We start from the raw sequence: 25,581 nt of genomic DNA on the forward strand, positions 1-25,581 counted from the left end.
GTTCTCCTGCAACTGCGGATGCAGCCATCGTTTTGCACTAATTTTGTTTTAATGGTGATGGTGACTGAATGCAATGCTACGTTATGTAAACTGAGATTAACTTCGTATGTATGCACTTGGAAATCGTAACAATTGTATGAATTATTATTTATTTATTCATTGCTTGTTTTATTATTCGTTTATTTATTTAACATATCGGAAACCATATGTTGGTTTTTCTTCATTGTTCTTTGACAAGAAAATGTTCACGTTACAGTGTGGGAAGCGTATTGTCGGGCCATTTGTTTGCTGCATATGGAGACTAGAATCGTGAAATAGGTTGTAAATACGCAATATATTGTGAAACGTCAGAAACACTGTTCAGAAAAAAAACAAAAACAACATACACAAATTATTGTAATATTTTCTAAGAATGCATTTCCAAAAGTCACGTTTCTGTGTCTTGATTTTGATTTTAATAGCGTATTCAAACTTTATCACAGTTAAACACATTAAAACATCAGAAGCATTGCAACTGATCAAAGTGTCTCTTGACTCGATTCAGAAAAGTGGAACGTTGTTAGTAGGTCATAATTCCGTCAAGGGCATGAATGCACTTTACAAGGCAAAGAAGAAAGAGCATAGCGTCTCCCTTTTGTCTTTATTTAATTGGAAGTGGCATCAAACACTTTGTTACTGTTCAGACTAACGACGAGGCAAGAATAATAAATGAACGCGTCATTGTACCAAGAGCGGGAGAACCACTGCAATAATTGAGTAATTGCGGGAACTATGAGAGGTCACTCAGAGATCGAATCAATAAGAACTATTTCTCATGGTTCATCTAGGTCAGCGTTTGCTTTAAGCGTTTGCTGTTCGGCGGTCCACGGACTGTAAACCCTACACATTTCTTTGTATTAAAAAGATTAGCAACACAACTGATAATTTCACCGACAAACAAACTGCCAACAGACACATAGTTTCCACATTGTCTAGCGAAATTGTGGTCTTTAACATCAGCGTAGACATATGCTACTTTAGGAAGAATTAAAAGATCATATTTGTGGTTTTGTTGCATTTTTAAAATTGTCTTGTCTAGCGCGGATTTAATCAAGTCTGCGTTGTATAATTGCTATTTAAAGCGGACACAAAATAAATTATACAAATACGGTTTTTCGAAAGTTATGATCGCCAACTAAATATGTTGTCTCGCTACTGTACATGAAACTGGACCTGAATGCGCTGAGCTGTCGCCTACACGTTTTTACACTTATGTATCTACAGTTGCTAGATCTGTCTATTTTTAATTCTAAACATTAACGTCTGCCATACTTATTTCAGAATATTGCAAAAATGTCGCAAAATGCAAAAAAAATAAAATAACCCCCCCCCCCCCATAAATAAATAAATAAATAAATAAATAAATAAATAATAATAATAATAATAATAATAAATATATACGACGTAATTATTCACGTTTTCTTGAAATAACTTCCAATCTTATTATAAAAGTGGGAATGGCACTAAAGATATCAACCTGGATGATCAGGATTATTAGAGCTCACGTCTTAGTAGGCTAGTAGGCTATACTTAACGTTTCCTCTAAACTTCCCTCAAAGTAACGTACTTCTAAACATAATTTGTTATGTTTGAGTTACTTTGAATACATCTTTACTCTTTTTAATTCTCTTTTTTAAATGATTGTCTAGTGGCAATGATGAAGGTCTTGTGTCATAATTAGTTATTATTGTAGTCTATATATAGCCTACAGCATTAGTTTGGAGTGTAAGCAATGCATAGGCTATGAGACATAAACCTGATTTTGACCATATTTCTGAGAGCGATGAATAACTTTTAGTGGTAATTTTTTCAAGAACATTTCTCGGGATCCTCGCCATTTCTTCATCGAATTTAGGCTATATATTAAGTTATTTCTCGCCGTAAAACATAAAAACATAGTCAGTGTTTGGAATTAATTTGCTATTTATTATTACCGAACTTGATATTATGCTCACCCACTGCATTAATAGTAGGCCTACGATTTTATATATTACTATTTAACACTAACCTGTTCAGAGCAAGCACTACACTAGAGATAAATAATCCCCTGCCCAACACTTTTAAAGTTAGAAGTTTGTACTGGTCAAGTGTTGATGCACATCATATTGGTGCTGGGCTTTGCCTTTGCCTCAACCCTCTGAGAATGAACACTTTACACTGATCTAGTGTTGAGCGAACATAATATCGCCATTTTGGTTTTCATTAGACTCAACATTCAATTTGAACAATAAACTGGTGGTAATTGTTTCAATAAACAATAAATAATTGCATTCTTTTAACAATAAATTCTTCACTCAAGTCAAAAGTAGAGACAGAATTATGGAGTCAGATCAGGATCAAATATTGCATAATTTAAAAAAGGAAACATAACCTACTGTAATTGAAAATGAAAAGGTTGATACTGAACATGCCTTAAAATCGAAAATAAAAATATACATAGACTACAGTAAATTAAATCAAGAACATTGTATGAAATTAGTATGATTTGAAAATAAATTGGGTGAACCCTTGAACTAGTGTGGTCATTAATCAAGCAGTAACTCAGGATAGGCAGTGGTAGGCCTGTGTTATCACTGTGAAGGAGTGCTGTTCAGCCCAGTGTGATGCAGGTAAAGTAGGCCTACATATTCAACACCTGTAAATGTATTATATGAATGCACCTCAGATTAAACCAGGGCCCAGATGATTTTGTATGATTTAGGAATGTAACAGTCCCACAGGACATGAAAAAGCACAATGGTGATTATTCAGTGTTTATTATTGAATAAGTGCGTTTAATCAGCATTAATACGTGCAATGATGAAAACTCCCAGGGATGTGCTTTGCGATTAACACAATGGCCAATCACTTCTCACAAATCATCATCTTGTCTCGATCTGGGTCCAAGAGGAGTAAGTGATGCAGCCAAGAAAGCTTTAGTACAGCCCAATCACACGAACAGATGCTCCGCTCACACAAACCTCCCTTTACAGATGCTCAAAAGAGCAAGGATTAAGACAGTATGTGTACAGTGACAGTGGTTCTGTACTCAGGGTGATTAAAACAGAACCAGCCACATTAAACTCTGATGTATGAATTTATAGGGGGTTGATTTTGTTGCAAAATTTGTGGTAATAACAATTTCTGGGGAAATGGACTTGAGTTAGCAACAAAGTTCAGAGGTCAAGTTTCGCTATTTTTGTCAATTTGAACGATTAAATGGCAAGAAGCACTACATTATTTTGAAATACAAGATCGCATGGGATTGTCTGTCCCTTACATAAATAAAATATCTTCTGCTACCTAAATATTTGTTCAAAATTAAGGGCAATATAAACAAAATAATTGGCTAGTTATTCTATGAAGAGGTTACCATTTCAGTAGCAACAAGTGGTGGACTGAAAACTAGAACTGTAGATGTGAGCACCCAAACCTTCATAGTATATGCATACATTTAACATAGTGAAAAACAGCATCCTAAACATATCCTAAAGCAAACATGATGAACATGATAGGGAGGTGATAAGCAGTTAATATAAACAGGGCGCAATATTAATAGCGCAAATGTGCTTGAAGCCTGATGAATGAGCCAAAATGAGGTGTCATTTGATGTGTGCCACAACTAGCAAGGACATTAAGGAAACAAAATCCCCCATGCCCATGACTAAAACTCCCCCATGCCCATGACTAAAACTCCCCCATGCCCATGACTAAAGCTCCCCCACGCCCATGACTAAAACTCCCCCATGCCCATGACTAAAACTCCCCCATGCCCATGACTAAAACTCCCCCATGCCCACGACTAAAACTCCCCCACGCCCATGACTAAAACTCCCCCACGCCCATGACTAAAACTCCCCCATGCCCATGACTAAAACTCCCCCACACCCATGACTAAAACTCCCCCATGCCCATGACTAAAACTCCCCCATGCCCATGACTAAAACTCCAAGCGTTGTTGAGGGGGAGTAGGTACACACTTCATTACATTTTGTCAAAGGGGGCACTGAGGTGTGTGTGGGACGTTGTTCTCGGGCGTGTCTCCTCTCCGGCGCACTGAGGTGTGTGTGGGCAGTCCCGGCATGACCTCACCTGCCCCGCCCGGTCCGCTGGGGCACCACGCTGCTCTCTGTCGCACGCTGCTCTGGGTCGCACGCTGCTCTCTGTCGCACGCTGCTCTGGGCCACACGCTGCTCTCTGTCGCACGCTGCTCTGGGCCACACGCTGCTCTCTGTCGCACGCTGCTCTGGGTCGCACGCTGCTCTCTGTCGCACGCTGCTCTGGGCCACACGCTGCTCTCTGTCGCACGCTGCTCTCTGTCGCACGCTGCTCTGGGCCGCACGCTGCTCTGGGTCGCACGCTGCTCTCTGTCGCACGTTGCTCTCTGTCGCACGCTGCTCTGGGCCACACGCTGCTCTCTGTCGCACGCTGCTCTGGGCCACACGCTGCTCTGGGCCACACGCTGCTCTGGGTCGCACGCTGCTCTCTGTCGCACGCTGCTCTGGGCCACACGCTGCTCTGGGCCACACGCTGCTCTCTGTCGCACGCTGCTCTCTGTCGCACGCTGCTCTCTGTCGCACGCTGCTCTCTGTCACACGCTGCTCTGGGCCACACGCTGCTCTGGGCCACACGCTGCTCTGGGTCGCACGCTGCTCTCTGTCGCACGCTGCTCTGGGCCACACGCTGCTCTGGGCCACACGCTGCTCTCTGTCGCACGCTGCTCTCTGTCGCACGCTGCTCTCTGTCGCACGCTGCTCTGGGCCACACGCTGCTCTCTGTCGCACGCTGCTCTCTGTCGCACGCTGCTCTCTGTCACACGCTGCTCTGGGTCGCACGCTGCTCTGGGCCACACGCTGCTCTGGGCCGCACGCTGCTCTCTGTCGCACGCTGCTCTCTGTCGCACGCTGCTCTGGGCCGCACGCTGCTCTGGGCCGCACGCTGCTCTCTGTCGCACGCTGCTCTCTGTCGCACGCTGCTCTCTGTCGCACGCTGCTCTGGGTCGCACGCTGCTCTGGGCCACACACTGCTCTGGGCCGCACGCTGCTCTCTGTCGCACGCTGCTCTGGGTCGCACGCTGCTCTCTGTCGCACGCTGCTCTCTGTCGCACGCAGCTCTCTGTCGCACGCTGCTCTCTGTCGCACGCTGCTCTGGGCCGCACGCTGCTCTGGGTCGCACGCTGCTCTCTGTCGCACGCTGCTCTGGGCCACACGCTGCTCTGGGTCGCACGCTGCTCTCTGTCGCACGCTGCTCTCTGTCGCACGCTGCTCTCTGTCGCACGCTGCTCTGGGCCACACGCTGCTCTGGGTCGCACGCTGCTCTCTGTCGCACGCTGCTCTGGGTCGCACGCTGCTCTCTGTCGCACGCTGCTCTGGGCCACACGCTGCTCTCTGTCGCACGCTGCTCTGGGCCACACGCTGCGTTTCTTGCGTGGTGGGACCGCGATGCCGCCATTCTTACCCCCGGGTTGTGGGCCGAACCCCAATCTGCTGTCACTCTGTAATACAGATGTAATAGGAGCTCCTAATAAGTTTGTGCTCCTCATTTGTTGAGCAAGCTCAACTCCGAATGCAGGAGGTCTGATGACTGGTCAAGAGTTTCTGATAATAATGAAACAATGTAATAATAATAATAATAATAATGATAATAAACATAACACATTGGCACAGTAGTACAGAAACTTGTTTTCCTACATTCACTGTGAGTATCATATTCACGCAAGATTTATTGAATTGCTTTTCGCACAGTGGTGGTCCTATGTCATTGGTCATATTTTCACCAACAGAGCAAAGGAAATATGTAAATGAATAAAACTGAAATCTTGTGTCTTGCTCAGGGACGCTTGAACACACCGCGACTTCACGCAAGGTCTGAAGTGGTCATCCTTACTGATACTGTATTGATGCAGTGTACACTCAGTGATCACATTCTTAGCTATTTATTAGACTTTAGACTAAGTCTAATTTTTAGACTTATTGGCCATCTGCTGCAATAGCCCATCCACTTCAAGGTTCAACATGTTCACATTCTCTGTAATCTCGAGAACCAGTGATCCTCACTCCTATAGTTAACTCTATAATTGACTGCTATAATTGCTCAATTATGTTAAATGAACATGACATGCCAACGGGCATTGGGCACTGACTGTTGTTTCTTATTGTACAAGCCCTCCATTATCAAGTCAGAATGCATTTCAAGGAAACATCAACATTAATATGACCATTGTTGGGGAGCAGTTTAACTACATGTACTTACATTAGTAGTTTAATTCCATTTTGCTGCAGTTCTCTAGTAGTTGAACTACATTCAAACTTGTGCAGTGGTTGTTTATTTTTTGTTGTTTTGAGGTGTTCATTAAAGGAACTACTTTTGGTCCTATATACTTTAAATCCTCCTTTAAATGCTCAGCTGCATGGCAGGTGACTGAATCCTCAGCTTCATGGCGTGTTGACCGTGACACGGGCCTTTAAATGCTCCGCTTCATCTTCATCGACGACATCAAAGAGCAGCGGACTCAACATGCTTGCATTCTTAAGGAGCAAGTTAAACTGTCAGGGTAACACAGAGACCACACATTGTCAAAGCTGACTCTTAAACACCGTGTTGTAAAGACTGTATTGTGCACATGTGGGATTTTGACAGCAGGGTAAATAACACCTATTCCAGCTGTGTCCAATAACAGGGATGGTAACTGCTCCTGGCTCTGCCCTCTCATTTTGCCCATGATTAATTCAGCTTCCAGCCCATAGCATGTTGACTGAGTTTTTTCTCGTGGAAACCTTTCCCATTTCAACGGGGGGTGGACACATATGTATGTGCTGGTTGGTCATCTGTTGTCATGACATTATTCTCAGGAATGGAACATGTTTTGCTGCAATAATGAAAGAGTTTTAAAGCGCTACACTCCTTGATTTTATAAAGGGGCGGAATAAATAAAGAATCAAACGAAGAGGTACAATAATTGATCAGAAAAAGCATCAAAAGAAAGACAAAGACAAACTCTCTGGAAAAGGCCAAAATAAGAACCCCAGCCTTTAGGAACCTGGCAGACTAAACAGAATTTAACAAAATACAATTCCCCATTTACCTTTTAGACGAACAGATAACAGACATAGGCTCATATATTAAATAGTAATGTTGTGTAGAGATCTAGAAAGTAATCCATGCTTGAATTATTTGACAAATGCAAAACAAAGATTTTCAGTATAAAAATCAACATTTTACACATACAGTGGCTTCAGACACTTATTGCACTCTTTATTGTGTTGTAGATTTCATGTTAAATTGACAAAATTGCCATTTTCGCCCATCAATCTATACTCAATAACCCATAATGACGAAGTGAAAATTACAAATAATCAAACATTTAAAACTCTCATTCACACAAATAAATGGCAGATTTCAGCTTTTGATTCGTAATACATTTGCTAAAAGTTCTAAAAACATGTTTTCACTTAGTCATTACTGGTTATTGATGGACAAAAATGGTGTTCTGGATCGTGTCTCCTCTTCTGGTTTTCTAGAGGCATGAGAGGCAAAAAATCTCCATGCTGATGTTGAACAATTACAGAAGTTCATTGAACACTAATTGAGCACTTTATTAGGTATTTATTAGATTTATTGGTGATTATTTTTAGACTTATTGGTCTTCTGCTGCTGTAGTCTACCTACTTAGAGGTTTAACACGTTGTGTGTTCAGAGATGCTCTTCTGCATACCACTGCCTAATAACATGGTCACTGAGTGTATATTGGGGTCTCCAAAACTACAGTTAGACACCACCTCCATGCCAACAAGCTATTTGGAAGGCTTGCCAAAAGAAAGCCGTGATTGTCATGATCATGATCGCCGGATGCTGCCCACTGCTCCTAAGTATCTAAGATGGGTAAAATTCAGAGGAATTACGCCACAGTACACTCAACAAAGTATATCATCTTCTTCCATAATTGGAAATTTGACCGCGGTCAATCGAGACAGAAATAAAGATTTTTCTGCCGCAAACACAGCAGTGAGTTTGGCATAACAAGAATGATGGTCATGCTGAAAAGAACCTAATTCCTACTGTGTGGCTGGTGGGTCTGTTGTTGGGCCGTTGGTCACTCGGAACCTTGTTACACGGCGTCACGACTCCAATACGCTGCTGCAGGAGATACGGGACCACCTCCTGACTGCCTCTGTCAGGAACCTGAAGCCGGTTTGTGGCTGGGTCTCCCAGTAACCATCCAAAACATTTGTCCAAATTCACAAAAGAAATGCGTGACCACAAAATCTTTTGCTTTAGCCATTCCAGTCCCCTGACATAAACCCAAGAGAAAACACAGAGCAGGGAAGTAAAGCAGTCTGAAAAAAGAAACCAAATGGGATTAATGCCACTTTACAATCACAGAGAGTTATATCTATCCTCTCTCATTCATTTCAATCTTTCACAATTTGCCTTGCTCCAGTCTCACGCCATTCCCATGCTGTCTGGTTTGCAATGTAGATTTATGACACCAACATGTTCTTCTTGACGCTTTAACAGACTATAAGACCCGGTGGTAGGAGTACATTATTGCAAAACACACATTTACCCCTGTATTAGGAGTAATGGGTATAGCTCGTCTTTAAAATGAAAACTATAAAATTTTTATTATTTTTTATTTTTTATAAAGGCTATGCCATTAACAATAGTGTGGTCTGTCATGGTACTAGTTTGGACCGGACTCCAGGCTCTGGCCATCGTGCCCGTCTGAGCCCGCTCTCGCGTTGGGCGTTCTCTGGGACCCCCGTGAGCATCTGCTCTGCATTTCGCCCCACTCGTGCGTTCCCGTCTTCCAATTTAGCGTCTAAATTCTTCCCTCGTTGCGGTCTTCCAAAAAGACCCCGTGACAAACTAGCGCTGCATTTCTGCAATCCTTTGTGGCGACGGATGGCAGAGCGGAACATATTAAATTTGTTAGTCATTTTGAAGTTGGCGGGGCCATTCTGCATTCGCAAACCAGCTCGGTGGAGGCAACCGGGCTTGACCCGGCCCGCACCGCAACCACAACGCAAACAAATTGAAAAAGAACAGTAGCACCAACCTTTTAGCAGGCAATCGTGTTTCTAAGAATAGTCCGGTTTCATGGAATTACTGCAAAGAGTGTCTCCTCAATTCATCATGAAAAAGTGATATCTGTGGGAGAGCGGATGAGACGCATAATGCACTTATTTATATACCCAGATCATTTTGAACCACACGTGTGTGTTACTTCATACAGTCTCAGTGTGTAAAGACAAACATAACCAGATCTGCAGGATATTTTTAGGCACTCTTTCTTTTTTAAGGGAAATACACAGGAGCTTGAATGCAAAAAGAATGCAACAGAATGCAAGAAAGCTTCTATTTCTTTTTATAATATAGTTAAATTAATCTCCAAATAAAGTTCCCTGTAGGTTCATATATCATTTTAATTTCTCATTTGGTGTACATTAGCTTATATCATCTCATTTAGCTTTTATTTGGATGTGCAGTGAAGCCTGCACAACTCACTACAGGCACAGTTAAAGGTACAATTGGTCATTTCAGACTGCTAACAGTCAAGAGAGGAATAGCAGCAACAAAGACCTTCAAACCACAACACTGTTTATCCCATCCCTTCTCTGTGAACACGCTGATGTTGAAATGCCATTGGCTGTGGCAATTAAAACCAATTTTCAATGAGCTTGAATTATTGTAGTTATACAATGTTTTGGTACAGAGTGTCGGGCAGTCAACTGTATATTTTGAAACCCGAATTTAAGGAATATAAACACAGGCAGAAGTTGAGTCAACATGTCAGTGAGCCTTTTTCAATGATAGGAAGGGATGTGCAATGGTATTGTAACAACGATTTAACACAAAAGTCTCACCTACCTTTAAATGGCAAATGGACCACAATTATATAGCACTTTTATCCAAAGGCGCTTTACAAGGTCCCTCATTCACACACCCGCACTCACACTCACACACAGAAACACACTCACACACACTCACAGTCACACACACTTAAACACTCACATACTCACACACACACACACATGCGGCAACGCAACGCACCAAGCAGCTCATTGGGAGCAATCTCCCTGTATCTAGCGCTGGGACACTCAGAGGGGATTGAATCGGCAACCCTCTGGTTATCAGACGACCACCCTTTCCTCCTGAATTATGTCCGGGCCAGTTGGAGCATGCGTTCGTAGGGATGCCCCCGCCCCAACCTGCACAGTCCTTTCTCCTGCATCCTGGTGACGGGGGTCATGGGGGGGGCCAGCACACCAGGGAGGGGGTCTCTCCTGTCAGCACACCAGGGAGGGGGTCTCTCCAGTCAGCACACCAGGGAGGGGGTCTCTCCAGTAAGCACACCAGGGAGGGGTCTCTCCTGCCAGCACACCAGGGAGGGGGTCTCTCCTGTCAGCACACCAGGGAGGGGGTCTCTCCAGTCAACACACCAGGGAGACACAATCCCTCTTTCCTCACCTCTCCCGATTGTCTTAGCGGTTTGGCTTGAGCGCGGAGCACTGGAGCCCGCTGGAACTGCCACACACGGAACGGCAGTGACCTCTAGAGACCGTCCTCTCCACCTGCCACAGACAGAACGGCAGTGACCTCTAGAGACCGTCCTCTCCACCTGCCACACACAGAACGGCAGTGACCTCTAGAGACCGTTCTCTCCCCCTGCGACAGAAGAACCCCCCCCACCCCCGGTGACATGCTCGGCGCGGTGGTGGGGCATGATGGCGATGTGTAATTAGAGCCAGACTGAGCTGGAGGGCTAGACGCCGAGCGTTTCACTGCAACTGATGAACCCTCGCTCTCACGGGGGGGGGGGGGGGGAAATCAGGAGGAAGGACTAAGTTAAAGTAGGACATTGCTAATATTTCCAAATCACATAACATTCAATGTTCCGGTGCATGTAGAAATATTAATATAATAATAATAATTAAATCAAATGATATAACTTTGGCTATTTCATATATGCAATATACAGGCAAACACTGAAACAGATTAGAACACATATGCTGGCCCTTGCGTACGGTAGGTGCTGCATGGTTATATTTGGTGAAGTTTATGGTTGTGTCTATCATTATTTGGTCTGTGCCGTGTTATAGCAGATGATGGATGCGGCCCTGGGACTTGAGGCTGTGAATAAAGGTATTGTCTGAGGCAGAAAAATTATTTTATTCCCCAGCAGTAGACTTTAAAATGGGGGGAGGAAAAAGGGGTCTAACTTTTCCACCAGCGGGGGGCATGGAACAGCGCTTCTGCTGTTTAGCACATTGACCAGCAGGTGGGACTGATACAGACTCAGACAGAGGAACCCATTTCAGCACATCGCTGTCTCAGCATTAGTGCACACACCAGCAGTGAAACAACACGTCAACTGGCAATAAAAGAAGGGGGCTGAAGCTTCCATACTCTGCATTGTGTTGTCTTCTATGAAAAGTGTCAAACAACATTTATTCTCATGCCTGGATGGGAAACTATTCAGAGTGCAACGTTACTGATCGCACCACGTAGGACAAAGTGAGTTCTGCAAAAAAAAGGAACAATTTGTTCCCAGTTTTCCCAGTTGAATGACGCAAAATTAAAATCTTATCTCTCACGTGACTGCGTCTCTCTCTGCCAAACTGCTTCAAAGAGACAGATCGGTTGATCATTGATCGGTTTTACTGCAGTGACAGACTCCAAAGGTCCCTTGTGAAGATCACTGACAGTATGCACTCAGCTCCCAGTTTTACAGCACACCAAAGGCATATTTGATCTGCGCTCAAACGGTTGTTGATTTAAACCACCGAGCTCAGTGGCCAATGACCTGGACGTGGAGGAAGACATCAAGGCCAAGCGACCAATCAGGAATCAGAGGCCAGCACACTTCTGAAATTGCAAATTATCAAAAATGCATTTAATGCTCATTAACTCAACAAAATAATTACTGATGAAAAGAAAATGAATCAATTACAATTATTAAAAGGATTTTGTCAATCGTAAGTGTAATATAATGTGGTCCTTTGTAAAGGAGCATTTGCAGTTTCAAAAGTTTAGATCAATAACAATTCATATAAACAAGAAATTGTTATGGCGGGGGGAACAGAGGAACCAAAAGCAGACAGGGGTGCAGAAAAATGGCAGGTTTAATTTCAAATGGGGCAGACAGAGTCAAAAAACAGGCCAGGGTCAAAAACCAGGGGGTCAGTCCAAGAAGGCAGAGGTACATATCCAAAACATGCAAAGAAGAGTCCAGCAGGCAGGGGTCAAAACCGGAAATCCAATAAACAGGGGCAAGGACTCAGGAACAAGGGCAAGGATACAGGAACAAGGGCTCAGGAACAAAGGGGCTAGAACTGGGGGAAGGAATAATGGGCTCGGGAACAAAAAACAGGACAAGACGAACGAGCAGCGTGCAACTGAAAAAGACAGGTATAAATACACAGGGGAATGAGACAAACTAGGCGGGGCATGGGAGTGAGGGCAGTCTAACAAATAAACATCAGGTGAGACACATGAAAGGGTAATAAGACACTAACGAGGGGGAAACGAAAACGCGGACTGGATTCACAAAGACACACATGAAATACAAACGGCTCTGGACTAGAGAGTAGACAATCAGGAGATGCAGAGATAGACAGGTGCGAATACTTTGTTGAAACTAAGCAAGTAATCAGTGATAGAATAGGGAGGCGGAGTTACAGAACAGAATTGGAACTGGGGATGCGTTAGTAAGTTAGTTAAGTGATTTAAATTACAAATACCCAAAACTAGAGAATGTTAGTTTGTTAGTTTGACAAACATATTATTGCGTTAGTATAATTAGTACTGTGCAAATTCTATGTTAGTTGGGATTAGTATATTAGTGCAAACATGAAATGGAGAGAAAGCAGGAAGTAAGGAATGCAAGATTGGAAGGAAGGTTGAACCCTGGAACTACTGTAAACACCCAAATAGTGGGGCACGCAGACAAGGGAGTGGCTGGGCCAGTAAACATTCAGACTCAGACATCACAGGGGAAGATGAGTGCAAAGACTAATGACTATAAACAGAACACCAGACATGAATATGAAAAATAATAAATAACAAGAATAACAAATATAAACAATGATAAACTAAGAGACAGAACACAGAGTCCAAAAGTTTAGATCAATAACAATTAATATTAACAAGAAATAAGAATCTCCTTTACAGCATAAACCACACCAGGTAAAAGCAAATGACCCCTGTATACCAGTCTGCTCCCTGACAGACACACCCCTTTGTCATTTTGAAAACACCCCCTTTGTGCCACTTTGTACCTTTTTCAGGCACTGAGAGTGTATCCCCGCCCGATCAGTTCACATGTCCAGCAAGTCTACCACAGTTCAAATCAACAGCCAGTCATGCTGAGGCTGATCAGAAACATGCTAAAAGCATATTTAATAACATTTTTAAACACACCTTCACTGGGATGACATCACTGTTACAGAGACTTTCACTGGGCAGATCTGCAGGGGTCCATCGTTCTTACCACCAACTCTCAAACTGGGAGAGAAGTATGGGAACACCCTCTCAGTAAATGTGTCTTTAAAAGTGTAAATGAGTGACATGTCACTGGAGTTGAAGAAGGACACCTCCCCCCCATCATAGTCCAGCTGCACCCTGATGCTCTGGGGTTTCCTCTCCAGTGTGAGGTCAGCAGCTCCTGCTGCACTGTACTCATCACCATTCCTCAGCATTATGACCCAGAATCCTTCCCCTGGGCTGCATGTTATATTTCCCTTCCTGTTGATGGACTCTTTCACCACTCCTACACTCCACTCACGTGTATTCCCAACCTTCACCTCCCAGCTGTGTTTCCCTGAGGTAAACCCCTCAGATCCCAGCACACACCCACAGAGGTAAAACCTCTCTGGGTTGTCAGGACAGTTCTGCACTGTACCTGTGTCTCTCACAGTGGTCAGGTCATCAGAGAGAAAGAAATAGGCATGTGCAGTGTTGAGGTCCATCATCACAGGAGCTGAAATATGAAGAAGAGAGATATTTAAAAGCTTGAAAGATGAGGTACATTTTACAGACTCTATTCAGATTAGGTCATGTACACAGGAAATATGATACACTAGTCATATTATATATGCTGTACATAATATACTGCAGTTATTGTGACTGACAATTTAAACATAAAACATATTTGCATTACGAAAATGAGAAACTCATAGAAAACGTGATGCACACAATTGACACAGCTAATAAAACATATTATTAATGAGGTTTTAAATTGTGTGTTAATCCTGTGTCTGCGTGTGTTCTGATATTAAACTGAGAGCAGTGCAGCCCTCAGGATCTTCTTGATCTTGGAGGAAACTGAGACTGGATGACTCTGTGCTCAATATCTTCAGCACCATTGATGTGTGCAAAAAACCTGATTTTAGCATCTGGCCCAGATACTCACTGTACTGCACTATCCCCAGCATCTTCTCCCAGACTCTGAAAGTCAGGTTGCCCAGGTGTTTGGCCACGTCTATCAGCGCCCCTGAGAGCAGCTCTGGGTCCTGCAGTGTGCACTGGGCTCTGTAACGACAGGCAGGAGTCAGTCAGCATCGGGAACTGAAGAGACTTAAACACACAAAATGAAATGAGCTGAGAGTCTACATACCTTTCCTTGATGTTCTTGTAGCTCTGAAAAACACATACCAGCATAATTATACGTGTATAAATGTATTCAGTCAAGTCAATTATGAAAAACAATAGGTGAGAAAAAACCAGAGCCATGTTAATGAAAGTGATGCAGATGATAACAGTACACATGACGTTACTTTACTGAGGTTAATCGGTATAAACTCGGTCAGTAAATGAAGCTCCTACCTTTAAAAAGGAGGTGTCTTCGGTCGCCCTGGCCGTCTCTATAGCTGTGATTTTGTCTGTAAGGGTGGAGATGTCTCCAGTGATGTGTTCTAGCTTCTCCTCCATTATCCGACTCTTCTGCTCCTCTTCCTCTTTCAGTGCAGCTAGTCTGGCCTCCTCTTCCTCACGCAGGAACTGGTGGAGCTTCTCAAACTCTGCCTTTATCTGCCTCTCTATGTGCTGGGCTTGACTCTGCGATTCAAACACCATTTTGAACCTGAATAGTGTAGCTATGCTTTATTATGTATGGCAGTCGTGTGTTTGTTATCCATAATATATTATAATATAAATATTATATTATAATATATATAATATATTATATTATATAATATAAATATTAATCAAAAATACAGTTTTTTTTCATGCAGCTAAAAATCATTTGGAAATGCTTTACGCACCCTGATGTGCTTTGCTGTCTTCTTACATCCTTGTTCAACCTCCGTAAACTTCTTCAGTTTTTCTTTAATAAGACTGAGTGCAGGCTTGAGTTCCTCCTGGAGTGACATGAACCAGTTATCACTTATTATCACAAATGGCACAGTAAGACAACACAAGTAAACACAAAAAGCAGTTTTTAAATGAAGGTTTTTATGATTAAGGGAGAAAAAAAATCCAAACCTACATGGCCCTGTGTGAAAAAGTGATTGCCCCCTAAACCTAATAACTGGTTGGGCCACCCTTAGCAGCAACAACTGCTATCAAGCGTTTGCGATAACTTGCAATGAGTCTCTTACAGCACTGTGGAGGAATATTGGCCCACTCATCTTTGCAGAATTGTTGTAATTCAGCCACATTGGAGGGTTTTCGAGCATGAACCGCCTTTTTAAGGTCATGCCACAGCATCTCAATAGTATTCAGGTCAGGACTTTGACTAGGCCACTCCAAAGTCTTCATTTTGTTTTTCTTCAGCCATTCAGAGGTGGACTTGCTGGTGTGTTTTGGATCATTGTCCTGCTGCAGAACCCAAGTTCGTTTCAGCTTGAGGTCACGAACAGATGGCCGGACGTTCTCCTTCAGGATTTTTTGGTAGACAGCAGAATTCATGGTTCCATTTATCACAGCAAGTCTTCCAGGTCCTGAAGCAGCAAAACAGCCCCAGACCATCACACTACCACCACCATATTTTACTGTTGGTATGATGTTCTTTTTCTGAAATGCGGTGTTACTTTTACGCCAGATGTAATGGGACACACACCTTCCAAAAAGTTCAACTTTTGTCTCGTCAGACCACAGAGTATTTTCCCAAAAGTCTTGGGGATCATCAAGATGTTTTCTGGCAAAACTGAGACGAGCCTTAATGTTCTTTTTGCTCAGCAGTGGTTTTCGTCTTGGAACTCTGCCATGCAGGCCATTTTTGCCCAGTCTCTTTCTTATGGTGGAGTCATGAAAACTGACCTTAACTGAGGCAAGTGAGGCCTGCAGTTCTTTGGATGTTGTTGTGGGGTCTTTTGTGACCTCTTGGATGAGTCGTCGCTGCGCTCTTGGAGTAATTTCGGTCGGCCGGCCACTCCTAGGAAGGTTCACCACTGTTCCATGTTTTCGCCATTTGTGGATAATGGCTCTCACTGTGGTTCGCTGGAGTCCCAAAGCTTTAGAAATGGCTTTATAACCTTTTCCAGACTGATAGATCTCAATTACTTTCTTTTTCATTTGTTCCTGAATTTCTTTAGATCTAGGCATGATGTCTAGCTTTTGAGGATCATTTGGTCTACTTCACTTTGTCAGGCAGGTCCTTGATTGAGAACAGGTATGGCAGTAATCGGGCCTGGGTGTGGCTAGAGAAAGTGAACTCAGGTTTCATTAATATTTAAATTTGTTTGATGATCTGAAACATTTAAGTGTGACAAACATGCAAAAAAATAAGAAATCAGGAAGGGGGCAAACACTTTTTCACACCACTGTAGCTGTCTGTCAAAACTGAATGTTTTACACTGAGGTTTTAGTCATATTTGACTGTCTGGAGAATTTAAAATGTTGTCATTTAAAACAATACCTTCAGCTCCAGAGCGGCCTCTTCCACTGGACAGACCGGGTGGTTTCTGTGTTTCTTTGAAGTCTGACAGACGAGGCAGAGAGGCTCTTTGTCATGTTCACAGAATAAAATAAGTTTCTCTCCATGAAGACTACAGCGAGCGTCAGTCTTGTCTGTAGTTTCTCTCTTAGTCTTCTGCTTTAAGTAAGACTCCACAATGTTTTTTAAGGCCAGGTTTGCAGTAGGTTTATCCATAGAGGCCTTTCTCCTGCACATGGGACACACTCGAGAGCCCTTCTGTTCCCAGCACTGCTTCAGACACGCTCCACAGAAGCTGTGGCTGCATTTCAGGAGAACAGGATCTTTAAAAATGTCACAACATACAGAGCAACACAGATCGTCCTCAGGAATCAAAGCTTTAGCCTCCATATTACATTCTCCCAGTCTCTCGGTCTGATAATTTTACTTTCACTTTTGCTGAACCTTGGATAGAACACACCCTGTCTTCAAAACATCCGCTTACAAACAGGAACCAGCCTGCTGATCAGGCTTGTAGTTCTCCTTCACTTCACTTGTTAAATGATAAATACAATTGACTAAAATATGTTTTAATCACTAAGAAGTGGTGGAGATTTTCCATGATTTTTCACGAGTATCAATGCAACAATTAATTAATAAAAAAACATCAGATATAGCTAGTGCTCACCAATGAGTCCGTTTAGTTTAGTTTGTGCCTTATGTATTTATTTTTATTTGCATTCTGAATTTTATTTGCTTTCTCACCACAATAGCATTGCGGTGCCTGACACACAAAACTCATCTCTCATGCAAATAACATAATTGAATCGTCACATATTTCTATTAAAATAGGATGATTGAGGACCAAGTTGGAGCCACATACAGGAGAGGAGAAGAGAGGACAGGAGGGGAGGAGAAGAGGGGAGGAGAGGAGATGAGAGGGTTTAGAGGAGGAGTGGGGAGGAGAGGAGGGGAGGGGAGAGGAGAGGAGGGGAGGAGAGAGGAGAGGAGGGGAGGAGAGGAGGAGATGAGGAGAGAGGAGGAGAGGAGGGGAGAGGAGGAGAGAGGGGAGGAGTGGAGAGGAGAGGAGGAGAGGAGGAGAGGAGGAAAGAGGAGGGGAGAGGAGGGGAGAGGAGGAGAGGAGGAGAGAGGAGGAGAGAGGGGAGGAGCGGAGAGGAGAGGAGGAGAGAGGGGAGAGGAGGAGAGAGGAGGAGAGGAGGAGAGGAGGAGAGAGGGGAGTTATAATTTGAATAACTGAGCCCACGCAGCCTTTCATCCCTATGCAGACACAAGGTCATCACCTAGGAAACATATTTCCCCAAGCACCAGTTAAACAAGTGAGACCAGTGTTGATATTCAATTTACCCAGTCAACCTGAACCTATAAATATTGCAGCCAGATCCACAGATTCCACTCCCCAATCCAATCCCATTCCAGCAGTTTGAGAGCGTAAGAGCTGGTTGGGTGGAGTTCTGTATTCTAAGAGGATTGTTATGTGTCTGCCATTTAAATTTTTCACCCACTGGATGGGTAGGTTTAATAATCAGGCTTGAGGCCTAGAGGAGCTCTAAAATTCACGAGCGGTCATCTGGCAGTGGGAGGGTTGCCAGTTTGATCCCTAGCCCTGAGCGTGCTGAAGTGTCTCTGAAGTGACACCCAGGAGGCTTCATCAGTCACAGAACTCAGTAAATTGTAAAGTATTTGAATCCAAAACAATTATGTATTTCAGTGAGGTTTGATTGATAATACACCAAAGCATTACCCAGCAGAATGGGAGACGACGGACTAAGTTAACATCTTTACTATTGCCCCTCCCTCTGCATGCTCACATCTTGTGAAAATGGAGCAAAGCCATTGCCGCCAGCAGGCTTTAAAATGCACAACCTGCTCTGTGATGACTGTCTTTGTAAACGTAACGGACGGCGATGCTGAGTCTGTGCTTTTTTATATAAGAGTCCTTGTTATTGAGAGGACAACTGAACACAAATGACTCAAATAGTAAATATGAAGGTGTCTCGGTGGCAGCCTGTGGAGCCCTGACCGCATGCTCATTGCGAACCGCAACGTGTGTGTGTGTGTGAGTGTGAGTCTGTGTGTGTGTGTGTGTGTGAGTGTGTGTGTGAGTGTGTGTGTGTGTGTGTGAGTGTGTGTGTGTGAGTGTGTGAGTGCGTGTGTGTGAGTGTGTGTGTGTGTGTGTGAGTCCGTCTGTGGGTATCAACACAGTCCTTAGTCTTGGGAATATCCTGGCCTCTGGTTTTAAAGGAGAGCAGAGGGGTGTCTCGGTGGTGCAGCCTGTAGAGCACTGACCGCATGCTCATTGCGAGCCGCGATGTCAGCGGTTCGAATCCGACCGTCTGACATCTGTCACTTGTCTTTCCCTCTCTCGCTCCGATTCTTCCTGTCTCTCAATACTATACTGTCCAAAAAGGCCGAAAAAATATCTTTAAAAAAAAATAAAGGAGAGCAGAGGTAACAGGTGGACCCTGGTGAAGCAAAGAAACAAAGCAGACAAAAAAGGTTTAAAGAAGAAAACCTGCTACAGAAGCACACGGTCGGACCCCCCCAGTAACCCCACATAACTCCGTTAGTGCCGTCACACGAGGTCCGTTTTCTGCAAAGCTGTGACCCTGCTATCGGACGGCCATCGCTCCAGAACGAGTGCTCTTTCCCCAGGGGAAGGCGCTAATCTTCCACAGGGCCGTTCCGGCAGCGTGACCCATGAAGGCAAGAAAACCAGTAAACACCGGAGAAGATTAAAGAAGACGAATGAAAGAAATGGATTGCTTTGTTTTCCCGCCAATGCGTTTAATGCTGTTCTCGTTCTCGTACGCCTTTTTTATTTGATTTGCTGTCTTTGTTATATTTGAGCTCAGTCATTTTGGCTCATTTAAATGCTGGCTTAACTGAAATCTCTCCTGATAAATATTCCATTATGGAGGCAATTTGACAAAGCAGTTGTTTTGAATTTACTGTACACATACACATCATTTTTGTACTACTTTATGGCCATTTACAATTTTGCAGAAATGGTTTAGATGGATGGGAACTCAAGGTTATGTGTACCAACCCATAATCCACAAATTATAGATTTAGAAATTATTAGCAAAAAGTTGTATTGATTTGAACCACGTCTGACCTTACCATGCAATAAACTATGAATACTTTGGGTGGGACTGGAATACAAACAAAATGGAAATAACAGGAAAGAAGAGCAACTGCGAATCTCAGTAATTGAGAGTCTCTCAGAACATAATTTCTGCTCATCCATGCCACAGACTGAAAGCTTGAGCTCTAAAGCACATATTTCAAAAACAACAGAATGTCATTTGCCAGTTTAGCAAAGTGGCCCTTTATATAATAGACAACAGATCTGTGAAATTGTATTTTTATTTGCAATTTGACTACATGCATGAGTGACAGATTTAGCAAGAAATTCAAAAAAGTAATCTTGTGACTAGTTCCCAAATGGGTATAACAATGTCAGTGTCTGTCCCCTGACCCTAAGAATGGTGGCTACACTGTCATATTCCAATTTGAAATGCCAGAATTCTTTGCTGTGAATGGAATCTGAGAGGAGAGGACAGAGGAGAGGCACATATAATCAGCTCTGTGTTCACAACACGTTTCCCAGCTCAAAGATAAGCCCATCTCCACGGATCCTCCTGGGTTCACTGGGACGCTTCCAGACCACACGTTGTGGGGAGAGAAAGTCGCGATAGGTCCTGATTTCAATGGAGACCAGCAGCCTGTAGCCTCATCATAGGCGCTGATACTAAGGTACAGGCCTGGGACCTGGAAGGTTGGTGGTTCAAGCCCCGGTGAAACCCCGCGAAGATCCGCACAGCTGTTGGGCCCTTGAGCAAGGCCACATTGCTCCATGGGGAATTGCCCTCTACTTAGTCTTATCTACTTTGGATAAAAGTGCCAGCTGATAACAAATTAAATAGTATGTCCCCCTCCCCCTCCCCCCCCACCCTTCAAAGCAGTTCCATGGCACTCGCTCACAGAAAAAACAGTTTTGAGTGAAGCCTTCACCTACTTCCCTATCGCCCGCTGCAGGAAGAAGCTTTTTTTCTTCCTTTTCCTTCAATCACTTTTTTTCACTCACTGCCTTTTGCCCTCTGAAATGTGAAACCGGATAATCAACCATGCAGGCAGTTAATGGCACCAACAGCCCGTAAATCTTTCAGGACCACGTCACTAAGGGGAGCACGGCAGTTCCTGTCCTACAGCTGGTCGAGTCGTGCGGGGAGACTCTTGTGGGCCTGCCAGGACCGGCGCTGTGATCTCTGTGTGTGAAACAGATAGCTTCAGGCCTGGACCTGGCAACACACCCATCTGAGGAGGCCGGCTGGATCCCTGATGCAGGAACGACCTGAAATATTAATGGGGCAGGACAGGAACAGCCTTGACACCACGCGCTCCTCCTTCAGGAGTAGATCCAAGAGGACTGGAAAAGGCAGTCTACGTACTCTACGTACTGCCACACCACGTAATGGGTGTCACCAAAAAAACCCACAAAGTTCTGCTTTGATGCTCTGTTCAGCAGTGACACGTTTGTCATCGTCTCAGAAACTCAGTCCACTCCGGAGGTTCCCGAGATTCTGACAAGGGAATGATAACATTTATTGCCGTCCAACAGCACTTTTCCTACTTGAAATTTGGAACTGCGACTTCCGAGATGCCATGAACACACCGTTATTTCCCCGGTGTAAACACACTGCATGTCCAACTAGCTGTGTGATGTGCATAGATGTGTCTGTCCAGAACCATCTGACTCTTACCTTAAAACAGCCCCATCGCCAGTCATTTTGCTAAAAAAAACAATTGTACTTGGTGAGTGCATGCCAGCAGCAGATCTTAATTAACATTAAGCTGTCACAACTGTCACAATGAACACACAATTGGCATATTTGACAGAAATAATATATTAGAACTGTATCAGTATGCAAATTCACTCATCAGAATTGTAAAAACAGGTTGTTCCTGGACCGCGTTCTCTGGTGACTTTTAAGCTCAATATAGTGACAGTCGACCAAACAGCCTGTTTGTAAACAGTATCGCTGGATGCACAGCGGTTTTATTACATTACATTACATTACATTATCGACATTTGGCAGACGCTCTTATCCAGAGCGACATACAGTTGATTAGACTAAGCAGGAGACAATCCCCCCTGGAGCAATGCAGGGTTAAGGGCCTTGCTCAAGGGCCCAACGGCTGTGCGGATGTTATTGTGGCTGCACCGGGATTCGAACCACCGACCTTGTGTGTCCCAGTCATTTACCTTAACCACTAAGCTACAGACCGGTACGGCACTCGAGGCCACGCTGTAACACAATAATGGCACGGCGACGGGGGTTCCACCGCTTTGCGTCTCCTCTAACAACACTCCCACAACTCTGCCCCAATTCAGCATACAGCAGGTACGCAGAAGAGCGTCCCTGAACACACACCTCTCACCTCTTAAGTGGATGGGCTACAGCAGCGGAGGACCAATAAGTCTAACACATGAGTCTAATAAATACCTAATAGAGTGCTCACTGAGTGTACATAACGTGACTCTCTTATTCTCCCATTTCATTGTGTCCCCTTGTGCTATCCATACCCCACACGAGCGCTGTGGCTTCCTTTGATGCACACCCAGGCTGCACGGTGCAATGACGACTCCAAACAGCCTCTGTTTAATGCGATAATTACCGGAACGGAAGCATGGCAGCTGTGGTGGTGGTTCTGGAAGCATGGCAGCTGTGTTGGTGGTTCTGGAAGCATGGCAGGTGTGTGGGTGGTTCTGGAAGCATGGCAGCCGTGCAGGTGGTTCTGGAAGCATGGCGGCTGTGTTGGTGGTTCTGGAAGCATGGCAGCTGTGTTGGTGGTTCTGGAAGCATGGCAGCTGTGTTGGTGGTTCTGGAAGCATGGCAGCCGTGCAGGTGGTTCAGGAAGCATGGCAGCTGTGTTGGTGGTTCTGGAAGCATGGCGGCCGTGTTGGTGGTTCTGGAAGCATGGCAGCTGTGTTGGTGGTTCTGGAAGCATGGCAGCTGTGTTGGTGGTTCTGGAAGCATGGCAGCTGTGTTGGTGGTTCTGGAAGCATGGCAGCCGTGCAGGTGGTTCTGGAAGCATGGCAGCTGTGTTGGTGGTTCTGGAAGCATGGCGGCCGTGTTGGTGGTTCTGGAAGCATGGCAGCTGTGGTGGTGTTTCTGGAAGCATGGCGGCTGTGTTGGTGGTTCTGGAAGCATGGCAGCTGTGTTGGTGGTTCCTGAGACAGTTTCTCTTCTCGAGGCAGATCGGCCACCCCTCCTCCCTCCACAAAAAGAAATGGCGGTAACAGCCGCTGGTACACACACGACAGTGCCTGCCAGCTGTCCAGTCTTCCATAACACACTCTATTCTCCACCTTGCGATTTCTGGAACGTTCAGTACATCACTGTGGACCATTTGGAGTTAAGGACCCACAGAGACCCTGCCCATTTTTGTATGTGATATTATGAAGAGGTTAAGGACCCACAGACACCCTGCCCATTTCTGTGTCTGATATTATGAAGTCAAATGGATATGAGGTGGAAACAGCCTTCCGATTGCCGTGTCTGCTGAACCTTTCTTTGGAGTATAAGCTACATATTTAAGTGCATGTAACTGTGAATCAAAATTAAAGGCAAATGCCGGTTGAATCCAGGTCAATGTTCAAGTTCAAGCTAAGTCTGAAATTGGAATGTGGGGCATGTTTTCATGTAGTTTGTGTCGATGCACATAACAAAGCTTTTGGCAATGACTTCTACCACAATTGAGAATGCACTCCCCTTGAGGAGAGAAACACTTGCACACATTACTTCCCAAAATGTCTTTATCCTCCATCAGTTTCCATGCTCAAGGTTGCCAATTCAGTTGCGGGATGCCAAGACAAATCCTATTAACATTTTACTGAAGAATGTCAACCTTTTGGCTGCCATTCAGCTTGAGAGCGCCAGAAAACATTGTTAGGGAGATAACATGCGTCAAGGGAACCTTATAAGTGCCTCTGTGGCAATTGTAAGTTCCTTCAAGAATCTCTTGTCATGGGTGATCTGTTCAGAAGAAGGCGATGGCAGACTGAGATTACTGATTACTATTTTGGAGCTAAAGTGGACGTAGATGGAAAGTGAGCGGAGGAGAAAGATATGAATGGCACCAGAGAGGAAAGGCAGGGTTTTCATTTTGGTTCCTTGCCCTCAAAATACCATGCCATGAACCAAGGGCACTCTGGCGTGAGACGGGGGTCTTCTCCAAGATGAATGAATGAGAATGAGCCTCTTTTTGTTGTTGTAGTAACAGGAGCAGGAGTGTGGAGGAGAGCGTGTTTGGGCAGGAGTGTGGAGGAGAGCGTGTTTGGGCAGCAGTGTCATGATCTGTGGTCTGTGAATTAATTTCATTGTTTATTATCGTTTATTTTTGTAATTTATTGTTTTTCATACTCATGTTTGTCTTGACAGTCATGGTATTCCTGTGTTTGTGTCTGCCTTACCATGTGCTTGTGTTTTCTTTGTCCTGAACCCCGCCCTCACCTGCCTCTGTTAGCCATGCCCCCTTCGGTTTATTTACATAATCATTGCCCTGATTGGTTCCTGTTACGTTCTCAGGCGTCCAGGGGTAGGAGGGAGTACGCAACAAAATTATAATTAAATTAAAATGACCGGGAGGATGTATTTGAGCGCTATTGGAGTGAAAATGATCGAACAAACCAGGTTTGAGGTGCAATAAGTGTATTTACAAAAATTTACAGTGGCGGTGCTATTTACAGTTTTCAAACAAAAACTCACAAGACAAAGACACATCGGGTACGAGGCCAAGGGACCTGGGTGTTGCCAAATCAATTAAATTAACAAAACCAAAGAGAGCTAAAAACAAAATACATACTAACTGTTCACTGAACAAAATAATATATCTCTACTCTATAATCAAAAGTACATAGGTGGCAATCACCCCTTTCCTAAGGTGTCTAAACAATGGTTCACCCTACGTGCAGCAACAGTGTATAGAGGCCTCTGTCTTACCTGCCCCGGGGCCTACACACGGACAACCACATTCACAGGAGTAGGAGAACGGAGGAACACACATGCACACAACAGGGTTATCAAGTGAATGAATAGCCAAGTTAAGTATCGCCCCCTATAGGGCAGCCAACACAGTTTATATAAGCAGAGGGATGTGATTGGTGGAGGCGGGACCAGGGCAATGATGATGGACAGCACGGACAGCGAATGGAAATGGTTGATGGCTTCATCTGTAGAGTTTAAGGGGGGAAACAGACAGACATACATACGTGGAACGTAACAGTACTCTTTAAAGTATGATAGTTTTCTTTTCTTTTTTTGTTAACATAGGCCTACCCTATGTACGAGACAAAGCATCTGCTAAAACATTGTCCTTACCTTTTTGATGTTTTATTTCTAGGTTGTAACTCTGAATTATGAGTGACCAACGCATTAACCTCTGGTTTTGATTGTACATTCGAGACAAAAAAACTAATGGATTATGGTCTGTGTATATAACAACTGGGACAGAGCTGGATCCAACATATACTTTGAAATGTTGCAATGCCAAAAGTAAGGCCAGTGCTTCCTTCTCTATTGTAGAGTAGTTTAGCTGGGGCTTAGTGAACTTCCGCAAAAAGAAACAGATGGGGTGATCAATTCCGCCTGCATCTTCCTGCAGTAGCACAGCTCCAGCTCCCA

General features: G+C 44.2%; 1 protein-coding gene across 1 annotated transcript; it reads right to left on the minus strand.

Moving 5' to 3' along the window:
• Positions 1-13,442: 13,442 nt before the first annotated feature.
• LOC133131580 (zinc-binding protein A33-like) lies at positions 13,443-17,284 on the minus strand. The gene is made up of 6 exons (XM_061246953.1): positions 16,877-17,284; positions 15,282-15,377; positions 14,845-15,075; positions 14,636-14,658; positions 14,432-14,550; positions 13,443-13,999 (listed from the first exon to the last, which is right to left on the minus strand). The coding sequence occupies exons 1-6, from the start codon at positions 17,282-17,284 to the stop codon at positions 13,443-13,445; spliced, it is 1,434 nt and encodes a 477-aa protein (XP_061102937.1).
• Positions 17,285-25,581: the final 8,297 nt, after the last annotated feature.

Source organism: Conger conger, chromosome 6 (assembly GCF_963514075.1).
Source record: "Conger conger chromosome 6, fConCon1.1, whole genome shotgun sequence".
NCBI lineage: Eukaryota > Metazoa > Chordata > Actinopteri > Anguilliformes > Congridae > Conger > Conger conger.

Excerpts from the sequence above, each read along its gene's own strand:
- LOC133131580 (XM_061246953.1), bottom strand. The coding sequence starts at position 17,284 with ATGGAGGCTAAAGCTTTGATTCCTGAGGACGATCTGTGTTGCTCTGTA. Across the intron at positions 14,659-14,844 it reads AAGACACCTCCTTTTTAAAG|AGCTACAAGAACATCAAGGA; the intron begins GTAGGAGCTTCA and ends TGTGTTTTTCAG. Across the intron at positions 14,551-14,635 it reads TACAAGAACATCAAGGAAAG|AGCCCAGTGCACACTGCAGG; the intron begins GTATGTAGACTC and ends CTGTCGTTACAG.